Here is a 15,864-nt window from a genome sequence, read left to right on the forward strand (position 1 = left end):
ATGATATGATGAACAATGCTAACCCTAAAACACCTATGATAACTACGTTGCTCGCCATCAAAAAGGCTTCAGTACGAGCAACGCATGGACGACGAATAAACGTGTGCTGCCTAGATCGCAAGATGCGATCTAGACAGCATGGTGCTTACCCGGAAGAAACCCTCGAGACGGGGGAGTTGGCGATGCGCCGAGATTGGTTTGTGGTGAACGTTGGTTGTTGTTTATTTCATAAACCCTAGATACATATTTATAGTCCGGGGGACTTTCTAATTCAGGCGTGCACCTAACCGTGCACGGGTTAAACTCTAACTTCTAAACGACACGTATCCTACTATGTTACAGATACACGGGCAATTTAGCCCAACTTCTTCGTGTCAGGCCGCTTCAGAGATCCTCCACGCGTATATCCTTCAAGCCCATCTCACTTACGGCCTATCTCCTGATTTGGCCAAAATCTGGTGATAACAGACACTTTCTCCTTAATTAATGAATGGTGGCAAATCTTTTGCCCCCACTTTCAAAAAAAAAATTCCAAACTGTCTGATATTTGAATTCTTCTTTACTCATTCATTCAATTTTCTGTAAGTTATTTTTCAGATTTAACATATTAGTCATCCATCGAGGTCAACTTCTTATTAATGTAACTGAAACTTTGGATTTTTAAAAGTTGAGTGCCTGCGGAATTTCTGTACTTCATGAAGACCATGCATATGGAGGACGTCAATAATTTGGGAAGCTAACGAGTCTTCTTTTTTCAGCTATTAATTTCCCTTTTTGTCCTACTTGCTGGCATATGAACTAAAAGTATTATATTAATACATCAACGAGTAATTTCGAATTAATGTTTCCTTCAGTTTCCACCATCGTTTTTGTCACCACTTTTTGTACTACAAGGATCGTCTACCTGCATTCCACCTTCATAAGAGCATGCCACATAAAAATACATGTTTTTTATTTGTTTACTCCATTAGCAGATGAGGCTGCTTTGATTTCAGCGTGCAATGTCTAACTTCATTGATATTACTTGATCTTGAGCATGCTCTTCATCTTTCAGGAATGCTCTCATCGTTAATTTAATGGATTGCTATCCATCAACAAATGGTCTATTTCCTCACATTCTTCTCTTGCCTGTTGTGCTCTGACACTAGGCACGGTACTTCTCTGGCTCTATTTGAAATGTAAAGATTATTTGCACTTCGACTTCCTTATTGACGAATTGCATGTGTAGACTGCCATTGATCAATCCCATTTTCATAGGGCAGTACTAAATTTACAATGGAGTTGTCAGGCTTTTGAACTTGGCTCTACAAGTTGAAGTTTGGATTTTCAGTTAATCATATCCTTTCAATTTATGAGCTGATGGACTAACACCTATGGTTACAGCCTACCAAGTTACTATATAAAGATATATTTTTTTGTTAAATTTAGCACGTCTGAACTCATTGACTATGTAAACTTCTTATTTGTATGTACTTTTTATATGTGGAAAAAAACCATACATCAATGTAAGAGTTGGCGAACATGGTTCTATTAATCTTACTATCACATTGGCATTGTGCACTTCTTTCATCTTATCTATATTTTTCTACTGATCATGCCGCAGCAACGCGCGGGGTATCATCTAGTATCAATATAAAAAGGTATCAATTACGTCCGATCTCTACACCAAAGCAAAATCAAGTCAACAAATTACGGATACACACATAGCTAAAAGGGGAAACAAACAAAGAAAGAAAAACTACGAGATGACAACAAACCACCATCTTGCTTTGCCCTTTGTGAGAAGACTGGGAGATAATAACCACATCTTCTTCTCGTGCCCTATGATCAAATTTTTTTGGAGCGCAATTAGGAAACTGCTTGGTCATACTTGGGATCCATCTTGATTTGCGGATATATTCCGGATCCTTCAGAACCAAGTGGGGCAAACGAAACGAGTTCTTTGGATTGCATGTGCGGCGCTCCTATGAATGTTTTGAAACCTTAGGAACAAATTTACTATCGACGGGGTTTTCCGAGCCAACCTGCTGATGGGTTGTACAAAATGGAGGCGATCACCCGGATTCGCTCCCTTCATGCGACCACCAGGGACCAAGCCTAGGCGGTCTCCCTTGGGTCATTTATCTCCGGTGTAGTGCTTTAGCGATGTGTTGGGGCACTAGCTAATGTACTGAGTGTGTGCTCTCCTTTCTAGAGCGTTTTGTTGTTATGGTTGTGCTGGACTTCAGCTTTGTTTCATTTGTTCGTGGTGGTGGTGTTGTGACCTATGTATACTCGGTCGTTGTGGCTTTATGAATTTAAAGCCGGGCTCTGCTCGAGCCTTCAGTCAAAAAAAAAAAAACCCACCAACCCTTTGTGCCGCGGAAATATACTCACAATTTTGTGATACTAGAAATAATGTGGATCCACCATAAATGATCGGCTAGTCATAGCTTAAATTTAGTGGGCATGTTGATTTTGCCATTCAGAAGCACAATATTCGTGGCTATATGTGTTATTTCTACATGACACAGTAATTATATAAAATAGAATCTCTCACTGCAACGGTGCCGTGGCCCCGCGACGCCATATACACATGTTAGTGTTACCAAATTAGTTTTAAATTCCCCTAAAAAAATAGTTTAAAATAGCATGTCCGTTGGATATACTAAACATGTCAACATTTCTGACGCACAAACTAGTAGTATGCCAAGTATGAACAGAAGAATAACACGGACCAATTCAGACGCACAACGCCTCCATGTTGGAGCTATTCCAAAGAAGAAAAATGCAGCATGCGCTTCTCAAAAAAACATGGCATTCCAGAGAGGAACTATAACAGAATATACAAGCTATCCACAGAGCTGTCCATAGATTTGGACAGCAATCTTTCCATTCGATCAGCATAATACCAAAACTAATCACTGCGCTATGACCAAACGCCAAAAAATGAGACTACATGTGTGTGCCCTTATTGGCAGAAGAGAAAAAATGGGAAATGAATCTTGCATCCAAGAGATTACCGAACAATCTGCACAATAAGGCTGACACGCTCACATTATCCTTACCGGCAACATAAAACCCAGAATGCCAAAATCGTCAATCAATCATGTTCAATGCCATGAACAGACGGTGCTGCGTCTGCTCAATCCTGTCAACGCTGGCAGCCAACGGCTCCACCTCTTCTCATGTTCAACAGCTGCATGTGTCCCTTATGCTAATGCACTGTACAGCTCTCGGGGGCTACAAGCATCCACTCAGCAGAGACAGAATCTAGGAGGCCAGTGGATGCCATGGTCTGTTGTGGACTATTCTGATTTCGAACTCAAGTGTGCTACGGATTTACATTGCACTCATCCATGAATCGGTCTTCTCGGGTGAGAAACCTCCTCCAGTACTTTTTGTAGTCCGGTATGCCTAACTCAAGCCAAGGTTTCATATTGCCATTGTAGTGCAACGACGCAGAACTCCGTGCAATCTCCGGATCGATTCCATAATCATATCCAAGTCCAGACAGAGTCAGCTTCTTGTCAAGGGGATAGATGAGATGTTGAAAAGACAACAAGCTTAAAGAAAAGACAGCTTCTCTCAGAGATACCTCATCATTGTTCTTGACCTGCTACACAATAAGAATTGGACTAAATATGTGCAGTGTCATAACCATATAAAGCATCATGCAACAAAGAATCAATTATTATTCAGGATGAGACTGGAATTAATACAAACATAGCTAAACTCAGTGTCAAAAAAAATCAGCATACAACCTATTTCATGCAAGTAAATTATAATAACCTGTATGTCACACACATGCACAGGTCAAATGCTTCCAGACCATCCTCTGTGCGAACTCATTTTTATAGACTGTAGCATGAAATTAAAAAGAGAATTATACTAACCTGTTTAAGGAGCATGAGGTAATTCTCTGTCACTTTATGCTTCCTCCATTTATCCAGATTAATCACATTCACGCCAGACATCCAAGCACAAGATTTAGGATCATACTTTGTCTTACCCAGGAGATTTCTCACTTGACCCAGTCTTACACCACAAAATTCAACAGCACCATTTACCTTGTCCCCCATATCAAGATTCCACAAGAACGACAGATCACGTTGAATAACCACATCATCATCCAATACAACCACCTTCTTTAGATCCTTGAATATTTCTGGAATAAAGAAATGAGAATGACTAAACAACGACAAGTATTCCATTCTTGTCTTCTCAGTGGGCCGCTCAGTGCTCCTGATGAGAACACGGAACTCCTCAGACAAATATAGCTCTCGCGTACTGAACTTTGGTAGCTTCTCTAAAATCATTTCTTCATAGTTTACAACATGGATAGCTGCCTTTTTGTATGAATTTCTGGCAAACCAGTATTTCATGCCATAAAAGTTTTGAGCATCAGTTAGGATATGAAAAATGTTGTTTCCTGGCTCCTACAGGAAGACCAATAAGAACATCAGCAATACCCATATCAGAAGATAACAGCATTACTAACCATTGTAAATATCACCACATACCTTAGAACTGACAACTGTTGAGTTGATGGCAACAGAAGCTGCAAGGACATTCTTAGATAGTATAACATAGTGCCTATGGTTTGGGGTCTTAAACTTGCGAGCCAGAGAAACATCTGAATCCAATGAAGGGGATTTGAAATATTCCAATGTCAACCTCATAGAAAAACAGTGGTGAGTTTTAGGCAAGGTCTGAGCACCAAGATTGTAGAGGAATGCACTCTGCTTCATATGAAAATGAGCTTCATCATCAGTCATATCAAGTATCTGCCGAAGCTTTCTGACAACATTGTGACATTCCACAGTGCAAGATTTCGCTCTCGCTATTGTGTGCTCCATCTGTTCTATCTTCTTGTTGATACTGAAATAATAGCACAGTTGTCATTTGAATTATCAAATTAGTAACTTCCATATTGACGAATGTCGAACTATGCATTTATTTTTAAATATAAATGCACAAACGCTATAATATTCAAACCCATCTCCGCTAAGAGGCACCAAAAGGTTCATTTCAAAACAGAAGGCGAGTTTGGACTGTTAAAATTTATGTTTGACAAGCAATGAGGCAAATAACATGTGGTTCATGTTACACAAGATAGAAACCATTAGATTCGTATATAAAAGGCACTTCCTTCTGATGTGATCTTTTAAATATTAACAAAACAGTGTATACAATATTTAGGGTCAAAGCTCAAATCTGGACAGTCAAATACGCAGTTTATTTTCAAACAGGGGGATTTCGTTCAGTCTGATTGTACCCGTAACCTAGTCATCATAAACCGGAGTTCAACATCAACATGCAATGAACTAAGAAAATACCAGAAAGCTTAATCATGAAAATACAATTCTTACAAGGATGGTAGATCAGCGTCAACAGCAGATGCACTAAGAACCCTCTCATGGTCTTGTATATTTTGTTTCATTTCCTGAGTAAGTACCTCCTGTCCTTGAAGCTTGGCAATGCTTGGATAGTATGAGCGGGCCACAAATAGTTGGTCTTTTAGCCTTTTCACTATCGAATCCTTCATAATTACTTTGTGTTCTGTAGACCAGAGGCAGTAGCTCCCAAATTCAAGCTGACAAGCCTTTGCATTTTCCACTTCATCGGCTTTTGCACCTCGTCTCTTTCTAGCACTGCTAACTTCCTGAAAGCGATGCATGTGCATTATATCATACGCTAGACTACAGTTGATGCAAAGGTCAGGGGGGAGATACAAACAGTGACTGGGAACATCAAGTACTATGCTACAGAAGATACTTAACTGCATTACATTCAGTATTATCTCAATAATCTCGCAAAAAAATTGTCCTAAGGTCAGCTTACCTAAGTACATTATTACATCATATTCCAACTAAAATAGAGGGCAATCAATTGAAAATATTGGATTGTGTACTTAAGATCCTGTATGTGATTGAGCTGACAATCTAGTATCTGGAAATCTATACTTGCTGTACTAGAGTAGAAGCCCAGAATTTATGACTGACTGAACATATCTAAACATAAGAAAAAATTTAAAATAAAGTAAAACTTCCAATGTAGAAGGCATACACTTGTTCTTTGAGTTGATTCGTTCACAGCCTTCGGTGGTTCAGTTCTTGGTACAGGAGGAACTGCATAGATTGTCAATTGTTGAGTCAGCTGTAAAGATAAACTAAACAAACAACTCAACAATAAAGAACCAAAGACTAATACAGAAGGACTGCAACCTATAGATAGCTTTCCCGCAAAAAAAATGCCTATAAAGAGCTTAACCGAAGAAAGGGAAGTTGTTTGGGAAACATCAGCAGTGGTTTCTTTGAAAATATTTGGGTTAAACAAATGGCTTCTAGTCCATATTGTAAATTAGGAATTTGAGGGAAGGAAGCGGAAGAGACCTAAGAAAAAAAAATAGCACATGCACATCTTAAGGGCGTATCAGAGAGCGAAACACCTAAGAGCGATAGCTTAAATCAAGCCGCATGATATTTTCGTGATACTACTACAGTACTACTTGCATCAAGTAGCCCACAAACACCAGTTTTTGCTAAGAGGCTATATACCAGATTTCTCCGCAGTTGAATAGCTCATACTTACATTCCACGAAAGATTTTCTAGCACCAGCAACAATTCCACTCCCATCTCAAAGCTTGGCCAAAATACTGAAATCAACTAGGTAACGATTTTGATCTTGTACGATGTGGTACCTTTTGGTTTAGCACTAACACCCGAAGAGTTGCGACCAGTTTGCTCATGCCGCTGCACCACTACAGTAGTGCTGCCATTGGAAATCTTCTTCTCCTGAGAAAAGGAAAATAAGTGTGATTGACAGTTCTTGAACTGCTCTATGACATGGAACTCATATCTTTCATGCTTCATAAACATGAAATTGGTTGTAAATCAGGTATAGAGCCCCCATACCCTGGTGCAGAGCTGTGACAAGCAGAGAACAGTATCTACACAAAGCTAACACGCTACAGCGAATAAAGGATGCCCATTCAAGATCGGCCACTCCATCTAGGTGAAAATGCTTAACGTCGAGCAGAATCAGCACATCAAGGAGCACCACGAGTGATCACGACTAGACATCACGAAGCCCCAATGTACAAGGTCGCCATCACAGAACCGTACAAAACTACAAAACGGCGAACATCATTGCTAAAAGGGGTAGCAGCACAGCGCAACATACCTGTATCACTCCATGGACAGGGACTGGATCGACAGCACCACCGCCACCGCCTTTACTCGGCTCCACGTGAACGAACGAAGGCACGAACACCTCCTAAAATCCAAACAAAAAATCAGCACCAGTCACTACCACCGCCTTCACTCGGCTACAACTGAAATAAATGCGAAAACAAAAACAGTTGTACCGCACCTGTCGGCGCCGCTCGTCGGTGGTCACGTAGCCTGCATCCGCGCGCGCGCGAACCAGTCAGAGAAGACGCGGAAGGGGGCGGTTAGTAGTAATTCAGAAACGGTACAGAGGAGGAATCGGAAGGAACGAGGCGCCCAGATCCACCGGAAGAGCGCGCATCCGCGCCGCATTCGCCGAACCCCTGACTGGAGGGGCAGCGGGGAGAGGCGGAGGGGGGTTGGCAAGCAGGGACGACGTACCGGAGGGGGCGCGGTCGAAGATGAAGGCGAGGGGCACGAGCAGGGAGCAGAGGACGAGCGCCAGCAGCGCCGCGCGCGGGCCCCGCCGCCTCTGCGACGGCGTCGGCTTCATCGGCTCCTCCGACTCCGGTTCCCGGCGCCGCCTCTGCTGGTCATCGCTGGCACTGGGGAGTCGAGGCGGGGCGGGGCGGCGCGGCCGGCGCAGGCAACCGGAGGGTGGAGAAGAAGGCTCCGCCTGGGGCTCGCTCGACGGCGCGGTTGCGGGGTCGGATTTGATCGGCCGCGTGCGCGTGGGGGGAGCGGAGCGAGCCGGAGATGAGGAACTGATGAAGTGTGAGGGAAGTGGCGTCGGTGGGCCGGCACATGTGCCACATGGGCCTCGTGGGCGCTGACTCTTTCCCAGCAACTTACCATTTTCCACCAGCCAAGCTTTGCTGTTCTCAAATTAAAAACAGCCAAGCTTTAATTAAGCTTAAAAAATAGCTTAGCTTTTAACCTTTCAGAAACAAAAACAAAAAAAAAGCCAAGCTTCTCGTCCTTTTCTATAGAAAATTTACAAAAGGCATGCACCAGTAACGAATCGTCACAAAATATCATTGAAAACGAACCAGATAATTGTAGTGCAAAAAGAACACTAGAGGAAAAGGCATTAATAAATGGGAACTCACATTCGCGTCTACTACCAAGGACTTGAACCCGGAGAGTGATATGGTGTACATTCTACTAAGCTAAGCTCGCTTCCTTGAGCGAGTCATTACTCAGAAGCAAGTACCCAAGTACTATATTTACAAGCAACGAGCATCCCCGTAGGCAATAATATGCAAGCACTCAAAATACGGGAATCGGGATGCAAAAGCACCGTCGTCAGGGTTACAAGTCCAAAAAGCCATAACTAACACCCACGCTACAAACTAATGAAGCAGATGGTGCCATCCTTCTTTGCCTTCAGCTCGTCACAAAACCAGGTAGCAGTCGTTTTTCATGTACACAGCAAAGTTGCACTGGAGGCTCTCCAACATCTCGACGACAGATTCTCGTTTCGACCCGCTGAAGTGCTTGACAGCATCCTCCAACGAAACCTGCAACGTTTGAGATGCTCAGCACAACTGCACAAGGAACGACATAGGGTTCCAGTAAAAAAAAAAAAAAATCGGACAGAATGACTCACCCCACCACGGCTCTCGACCAGTTCAAGTATAGCTTCTTCGGTGGCAACAGCTGGGGGAGTAGACTCAGTCACTTGCTCGTCCGTCTTTTGCCGTTTCTTTACTTGTTCGTCATCAGGGACTGGCGTGCCATCAGTACCGGACCTCTTCCTCGACGGGCTTGAATCACAGGCGTCTGCCGTGATGACACTGTCTCCTTGATTACTGTTCTCAACAGCTTCACTCTCGTGGGAACAGGATTTTGGCGACTCGGCTGCTCTGGCCCCATCAGTAGGAATGCCACCAAAAGCTTTCTCTGACACTCCAAGTTCGTCGATTGTGAAGAATATCTTGATCATTTCGTATGTTACCTGCAATTGCCATGTAGCATTTTGCCACGCAGTTTAGTCATTTCCAAATGGTTTGGATGAACATATACTTCAGCGCAGTGGATAGCAGAAGTGGCTCCTACGTCTGCTGAAGCAATAATCCACATATAATCGCAAACAGAAACAGGGCATGGCAATAAACGCCAGAAGAATTACATTTTCTGGAAGCTCATCTTTTATTGGCTTCAACTTGTCGCGTGATCCAACCTTTGCAATGGCAAGACGGATCTGTGAAGCTATCTCAAGTGTCAGTCCTGTCTCCTCGCAGAACCTATTCCAGTTCATCTCAGATCCGTCCCGAGCAGCATCAAGTATATATTGAATAACCGTTTGCTCCTTTATCGGCACTGCTCTGCGGAAATGCTACAACACACTATCATGTCAGGATGCAAACTTCCACTTAAGGTCAGTGCAGAACTTTGAATACCAAAACTAACTCACCGCAATTTTCTTGAACGAGTACTCCTTATTCTGCCACAGTTCCCATGCAGTAAATCTGGCATCACCCAATTTCATTGGAAACTTGTTGTTTACAGGTTTAGAAACGGACACCGTTTCCTCTACTCCTGATGAATCATCTAATGAAAGATTCAACTCTTTTGAAAATTGAGTGATATGTTGGACAAAAGTGCCACTGTAACGTGAGATGAAGTGCTGGAAACAACAGGTCAGATGTTATGTGAGTACAAGAGAAAGAAAAAATGATAGCAATTTATTGTATTTTAATTATTTTTTGATAAATTTATTGTATTTTTAATTGGACACTGCAGAAATGCATAGTATTTTTGTCATGACATGGCATCTACTAAGTATCATTCTAAGTGATACCTGGTTAACACCATCAATATTAGCCAGTCTAGCTCCAGTAGAAGGCCTAATCCTTGCAAAGTGTCTTAGGGTCTGATCACCGCATATAGCATATCTGAAACAATAGGATTAGAGAGGTTCAATCCAATGGTCGCTCCAGTACCTAAACAGACTAGAGCCTAAAAACTTTCATGAACATTTAACTCACGGAGCAGTTCCAATATCCCGAGCAAGTTTCGTCCTGACGTTCAAGAGCATTTGGTAGAGTTTCAGTTCCTCCTGAAAGAAATGTTTGAGTGACACGAAAACAACACCACAAAAAGAAATCAAATCGAGTGTACAAAGGAACAAAACAACATGGTCTGAACGAGAATTCCATGAAGCTTACCTCAGATGTCTTTTCAGAGTCTACAGGGGTCAGAGGATTTAAGCCCCCTTCTTTATGCTGTGAACTACCAAGCTCCTCTTGCTCAATCATCTCTGCAGTTGGCTGCAAAAATAGTGGTGTTCCACCATCGGAGAGAAACTTGGCCCCTTTTGGACTAACACTGAAGATAGAGATGCAGCGTTAGAGCATCTCCAGTCGCGTCCCTCAAAAAACGTCCGGCACAAATGATTTGGGGCACGTTTAGGATCGCGCCGGACAAAAAGAGATCAAAAATCTGTACAGAAAAGAGACCCTTTCCAGCCGCGTCCCTCAAACAGCGTCCGGATGCATGCATTTTAATAGAAGGGACCACCCCATGTGGGAAAAGTAGGTGAGAGAAAGTGTGGGGAAAGAGAATGGCATGTGGGGACTAGGGGCTGCATGCATGCATATGGACTCTCATTTTGTGTCCGGCGTCCCCGGTAGAGACTCTATACATAGAGTCTCTACCGGGGACGCCGGACACAAAATGAGGCGCTATTTAGCTTTGAGGGACGCGACTGGGACGCGATTTTCTCCATTTCTTGTCCGCCGTCCCCCAAACGCCGTTTGGGGGACGCGACTGGAGATGCTCTTACTATGGATATTTCTTGAAGTCAGTACAGTGGAGAAGTATACTAGAGAAAAAGAATCTGGAGCAGCACTAGCATAAACTAGAGAAAAAATAAATACGCAAGCACCTGACCAATCTAAATCCATCACTCGTAGTCTCCTTCAAGTAACCTGCACAGATATAAAAATGAAAAGGGAAATAAATAAGAGAAGCAATAAAAATAATGCCAGAGATGCTTTGTTCTGGCACCTGATGAATGGTTTGCTCAGTGTATCTAATAACAGAGTACAATATCTACCACTTGAAGTACTAGCTGAGATGTTACAACATGATAATAACCCCATGAGAAATCAAATTTGGCAATTTACTACACATTTGGCAATAGGGTCAAACATCGCAAAACCACGCCATCTCTGATGAAGTTTCATGGGTTTTCTTCAGTGGAACTTAGGGCCAATCAAAACTGTGATATCGTAAGAAGCTTTTCAAAGTACAAAGTTTGTTCTCTTGGACAAAACAAGAAAATAATGGTTGCTCTGTATACTTGTGAACACAGCTACGAGATTGTAAATAACATTCTCCCAGATCTATCAATACAACAAGGTGCAGTCTTATTACTCCCTCAGGTTCAAAATAATTGCCCAAAAATGGATGTATCTAGAAATGTTTTAGTGTGTAGATACATCCATTTTTGGACAATTATTTTGAACCGGAGGGAGTATGTTTTCTCGAAGATGAAGAAAAAACATGTAGGAGATAAAATTCGCCAACGGAACAAGTAGTTTTTATAGGGATGGCATGCTTTAGCCAGCAAGTGAAAACTGGTTGAGTATATAGACTTCATAATGGTACCATGTGCCATAAGCAGACCACCAAGTGCTTTCCACCAGTTTGGCGGATAGTCTTTTCCCCGCGCATGCATTGGAAGTTTATCGTAATTCTTCTCAACTAGCTTTTTGACCTACAAAAGGAGAAAGCACTTGTTATACAGCATTTCTTCTAAAAATTGTGAAAAGTATCCAAGGTTGTTAATAAAAAAACACTGATGGTTGCAGATTAGGTGCAACACTTCACAAGCATGCGCAACAATATGCACACAAAAACTGCTCAGCAAAGATATGTCGCAAATCCCTTAAAACAATTTACTATCAGTGATCATGCCGCCTGTGGTTGCTCCCAACTATCAGCACATAGATAATCTACTCCAATCAAGTGAAAATAGCCAATAGCCATCAATGATGGAAAAACCTACCCGTGATCCACGGAGAACATCAATTGGCATATTAAGGCCCCAGCGTCCTCCACAAGACTTGATGCAGGACAGCAACAAGAAAGATTCTTTTGACAAATCCCTCTCAGTCTTTGTCGTTGTGCAATTATCGCAGTTACCTGAGGATTAATGAAGATGTCATAAATCAATGTGTCACAGCATGCTAATTCTGTCAGTTAAGAACTTAAGATATAACTTGATGTAGCATGTGTCTACTGCGTAGAATCGTGGTATAGGTATAGGTATAGCAATACAACATTTTCTCTAAACAAGGTATGGGGATACAGCTAGTATATATGTGTTCCCAAGAAGAAAAATAGTACATGCACAGTATTTGAGGATAAGAAAATGAGGGAAGGCAGCCGCTCTGTGATATGTGGAGGACTGAGAATGGTAACAGCTGACAGGTACTACTAGTACTTTGTGTGGAGGGAGCTTTCTAGGGTTTGCAGTGGCTTGGGCCTGCGATTGTTTCTAGTTGAAGATGTTTGGCGTTGGGAATAAAAAGGATGATTTTGGTATGTATTCAATATGTGTATACATGCCTGAATACATGCCAAAATCATCCAATATGTGTACACTAGTAGCATCAAAAAAATAATTATGTGTACACTAGTTTCTAGCAAAGGGCTCAGAATATAGTAGTGACTACACAAAAAGGAACTTTGATTTTGACCCTCTCTGCAAATGGTTAATATTTACAGATGAGTCAAATGTAAAATATAAACGTACCACAGTCAGTGGCATGCTCTTCACCAAAGTACTGCAACAGGCATTTTCTGCGGCATGTACCAAGGAGGCAATATTTCTGTGCTGCCATGAAGGAATCCATGATGGCATTCCTTTGCATTGCCTGTTGATGAGTCAAAACTATAAACCATAAGGTAATGAAGCAGGTAAACAGTACAAGGGAACCAAACTGCAGATATGTGTGTTCATCACTTACATTAGTTGCTTCAGAACAATAGAAGTCAGCTTTTGCAAAATCACTTCTTTGATAATATAGCCAGCAGAATGAAGGCAGTCCATCTCTTCCACAACGCCCACTTTCCTGGTAGTACGATTCTAGGCTCTTAGGGCAACCGTAGTGTATTACACATCTAACATCGGGCTTATCTATTCCCATCCCAAATGCAATGGTTGCCACCATCACAAGTACTTCATCTCTAACAAACGACCTGTAACAGAGAACCATAATTTATCATCAATCACTATGTTGTCAAGCCATCATTTGTAAAAAAAAAAAAAAAAAACTGCATGTAAACTCACATAACAGGGCCAAACTTATATTCCCTGTATCTGTGTAATTTGTTTTCTCGTTTACTTACTTGCATGATCTATAGCATTACTAACAGAACAATATGTTGGCAAATATTTTGTAGTTTCAGACCAAATCACAGCTCTCGCGAGTTGTGAATCATAAGATGTACTCCGTATAAAACTATCAAATAAATAAAATGTTCAAAATGGGCTCAAATGGTACACTGAGCATTGATCAATTCAACCTAATGTAAGGAATTTGGATTGTCCAGGACAAATTGAGAAGCAAAGAACAGATAATGAACAGCCAAACAAAAAAGCTAACACGGGCATAAATGACAGACCTATGGGATTCCTCTCTAGCTTTGCTACCCATTTTACCATGGTAAATGTTAGATTTGATTCCAGCAGTAATCATTGCTTCATGTACCTGACAGAAAAGTCGCATTTAATACATTAATACATCAACCCTGAAGTAATCTAACAGGCACATGGTATATGTTATATGCAGCTTCTGCAATATCAAAACTGGAAACCTGAGACTCTCATATTAGTCGAGAAAAAACTTACAGAAACTTATAACTGCCTGTCCTATAAAATCTGAACGACGTGTGCACCTAGCTAAAATTTGAACTCTCCAAAAGCTATAACATCAATCAGCAAAAGCGAATGTCTGATACTAAAAAGGACAAACATAAAAGTATCTCAGACCTATTTCAAGATTTACTATGCTTCTCCAAAAATAAAGTCATAGTGATTCAGCGTGACCTAAATGTATGCATAAAGATTTAAAAGACATAGCTTACAAGCAGCAAAAAAAGGTCCTTGCGTACCATTTTACTGAGATTATCAGAGAAAGCAAATATATATAACGCTGATAATTACAAACCTGTTCAGTGTCCCGGATGGTGGTACAGTAAATTATTGTTGAGCCACCCACAGTACAGTTCTTCGAGACATCTTTCACAAGTTCACTTATAAAGGACATAGATCGGTTGCACGATTTCACACCGTAGAAAAGGTTTGGACGATCAAATGATCCGATTGCAACATGAGGATCGCACAGGTTCAAGGAAGTGGCAATATCTCCACGTACCCTAAAAAATCAAATTGAAAGTTATCATTGATTTGGTACAGAGAAGAAGGATTTAGACACAGTAGAAAACATAAAACAAGCAGTCATCACAAGTGAATAAACAAATTTATGATAACAACAATTATGGTAATAATATGCAAGTAGGTACGTACAACAAACAGAGAGAAGACATTATCATTAGATATCATCAAAAGCAGGATAAACAGGTAAAACAAAGGAAAGAACTGATAGTGAAACTTCCATGCCTTTCTGTGGCTGTTGCAGTCAAGGCAACAAAGGGAACACCAACAAGGTGGTCACGCAATGAATGTAGCTGCTTGTACTCCGGCCTGCATACAACAGAGAGAATTAAAATCGTTCAACAAAAAGAACAGAGAAAAACGAAAAACAAGAAAAGAACCTATATGTCATAACTAATAGACTACTGATCACAAAAATTGATTGTGGAGTTTAAGATTGAAGCAATGAAGCGAGAATTGATAGGCGATACATACAAACTCGCAGATTTTACATTTTTCATCAGTACACACAGGATTTTAGAACTACATGCAGATGTCATATCCAAAATTAAATTAAAATATATTTATTAGCTCTTTTAATGAAGAAACGATTCACATAATAGATGAAGAAATGACCTGAAATCATGACCCCATTCAGATATGCAATGTGCTTCATCGATGGCCAACAAGCAGATTCCGGAAGCCTGCAAGTTACTCCAAAACCTGGAAAGAAGCTTGAGAATGGTAAATCAACGGACCGGCCCCTGTATTACCAAATTCTACAAGGGACTAAGGTAGACACACGACAGTAATTTGCAATTTCATATGTCTGACTTCCTATTCCAGCCAAATGATTGGCAACTATAGTTTCATAAGTACTGCAAGCGCCCATAATCTGAATTTATATGACAGGATTTCGCACCTTGTAGGAAGTGAGATAGCTTTCTCAGGGGTCATGTACAGAACATCATACAGGCCTTTTTCAGCCTCACTGCTAACAGAGCTATTCATTTGGGTGCTGCCAAGGTAGTCAGATTTCACACCACGTTGTTGTAAACTCATGACCTGTTTCCAGTAAATGAAACCCACAATGAAACCTTTCTTATCAAAGCAAATCCATAATGAGCAAAGCACTAAAAATGCTATGATGTATCTTAGAATCCTACCTGGTCTTGCATCAGTGACAGAAGAGGGCTTACGACAACAGTCGTCTTCTTTGCAACGAGTGGAGGGATTTGATAGCTGCAATGAAAAGAAATTCCATGACAACATTATGGTTCGATATACACAAGGGGAAGTGATGACATCAAAAAAATAAAACAGGA

General features: G+C 41.3%; 2 protein-coding genes and 1 long non-coding RNA gene across 3 annotated transcripts in view; 1 reads left to right on the plus strand and 2 right to left on the minus strand.

The window, feature by feature from the left end:
• The first annotated feature begins 1,047 nt into the window (after nt 1-1,047).
• On the plus strand, nt 1,048-1,307 carry LOC124670478. Its single transcript, XR_006992534.1, has 2 exons — nt 1,048-1,153; nt 1,263-1,307. It is a non-coding gene; the product is annotated as an uncharacterized LOC124670478 (long non-coding RNA).
• A 1,473-nt stretch (nt 1,308-2,780) lies between these two features.
• On the minus strand, nt 2,781-6,774 carry LOC124675130 (probable galacturonosyltransferase 7). The gene is made up of 6 exons (XM_047211200.1): nt 6,684-6,774; nt 6,049-6,110; nt 5,352-5,644; nt 4,503-4,860; nt 3,876-4,418; nt 2,781-3,598 (listed from the first exon to the last, which is right to left on the minus strand). The coding sequence occupies exons 3-6, from the start codon at nt 5,525-5,527 to the stop codon at nt 3,314-3,316; spliced, it is 1,362 nt and encodes a 453-aa protein (XP_047067156.1). The 5' UTR covers nt 5,528-5,644; nt 6,049-6,110; nt 6,684-6,774; the 3' UTR covers nt 2,781-3,313.
• A 1,772-nt stretch (nt 6,775-8,546) lies between these two features.
• The window catches only part of LOC124673006 (ATP-dependent DNA helicase RecQ-like), a 21,269-nt gene continuing 13,951 nt past the window's right edge, over nt 8,547-15,864 (minus strand). Inside the window, exons 2-19 of the mRNA XM_047209146.1 lie at nt 15,706-15,781; nt 15,462-15,604; nt 15,176-15,262; nt 14,786-14,869; nt 14,334-14,541; nt 13,789-13,874; nt 13,131-13,362; nt 12,917-13,037; nt 12,167-12,303; nt 11,767-11,875; nt 11,042-11,084; nt 10,323-10,482; nt 10,143-10,213; nt 9,956-10,049; nt 9,569-9,781; nt 9,284-9,490; nt 8,762-9,109; nt 8,547-8,672 (exon numbers count right to left, since the gene is read on the minus strand). Coding sequence (XP_047065102.1) covers nt 8,547-8,672; nt 8,762-9,109; nt 9,284-9,490; nt 9,569-9,781; nt 9,956-10,049; nt 10,143-10,213; nt 10,323-10,482; nt 11,042-11,084; nt 11,767-11,875; nt 12,167-12,303; nt 12,917-13,037; nt 13,131-13,362; nt 13,789-13,874; nt 14,334-14,541; nt 14,786-14,869; nt 15,176-15,262; nt 15,462-15,604; nt 15,706-15,781 — 2,545 coding nt within the window. The remainder of the gene's footprint in view (nt 8,673-8,761; nt 9,110-9,283; nt 9,491-9,568; nt 9,782-9,955; nt 10,050-10,142; nt 10,214-10,322; nt 10,483-11,041; nt 11,085-11,766; nt 11,876-12,166; nt 12,304-12,916; nt 13,038-13,130; nt 13,363-13,788; nt 13,875-14,333; nt 14,542-14,785; nt 14,870-15,175; nt 15,263-15,461; nt 15,605-15,705; nt 15,782-15,864) is intronic.

The sequence above is a fragment of the Lolium rigidum genome, chromosome 7 (assembly GCF_022539505.1).
Source record: "Lolium rigidum isolate FL_2022 chromosome 7, APGP_CSIRO_Lrig_0.1, whole genome shotgun sequence".
Classification (NCBI taxonomy): Eukaryota; Viridiplantae; Streptophyta; class Magnoliopsida; order Poales; family Poaceae; genus Lolium; species Lolium rigidum.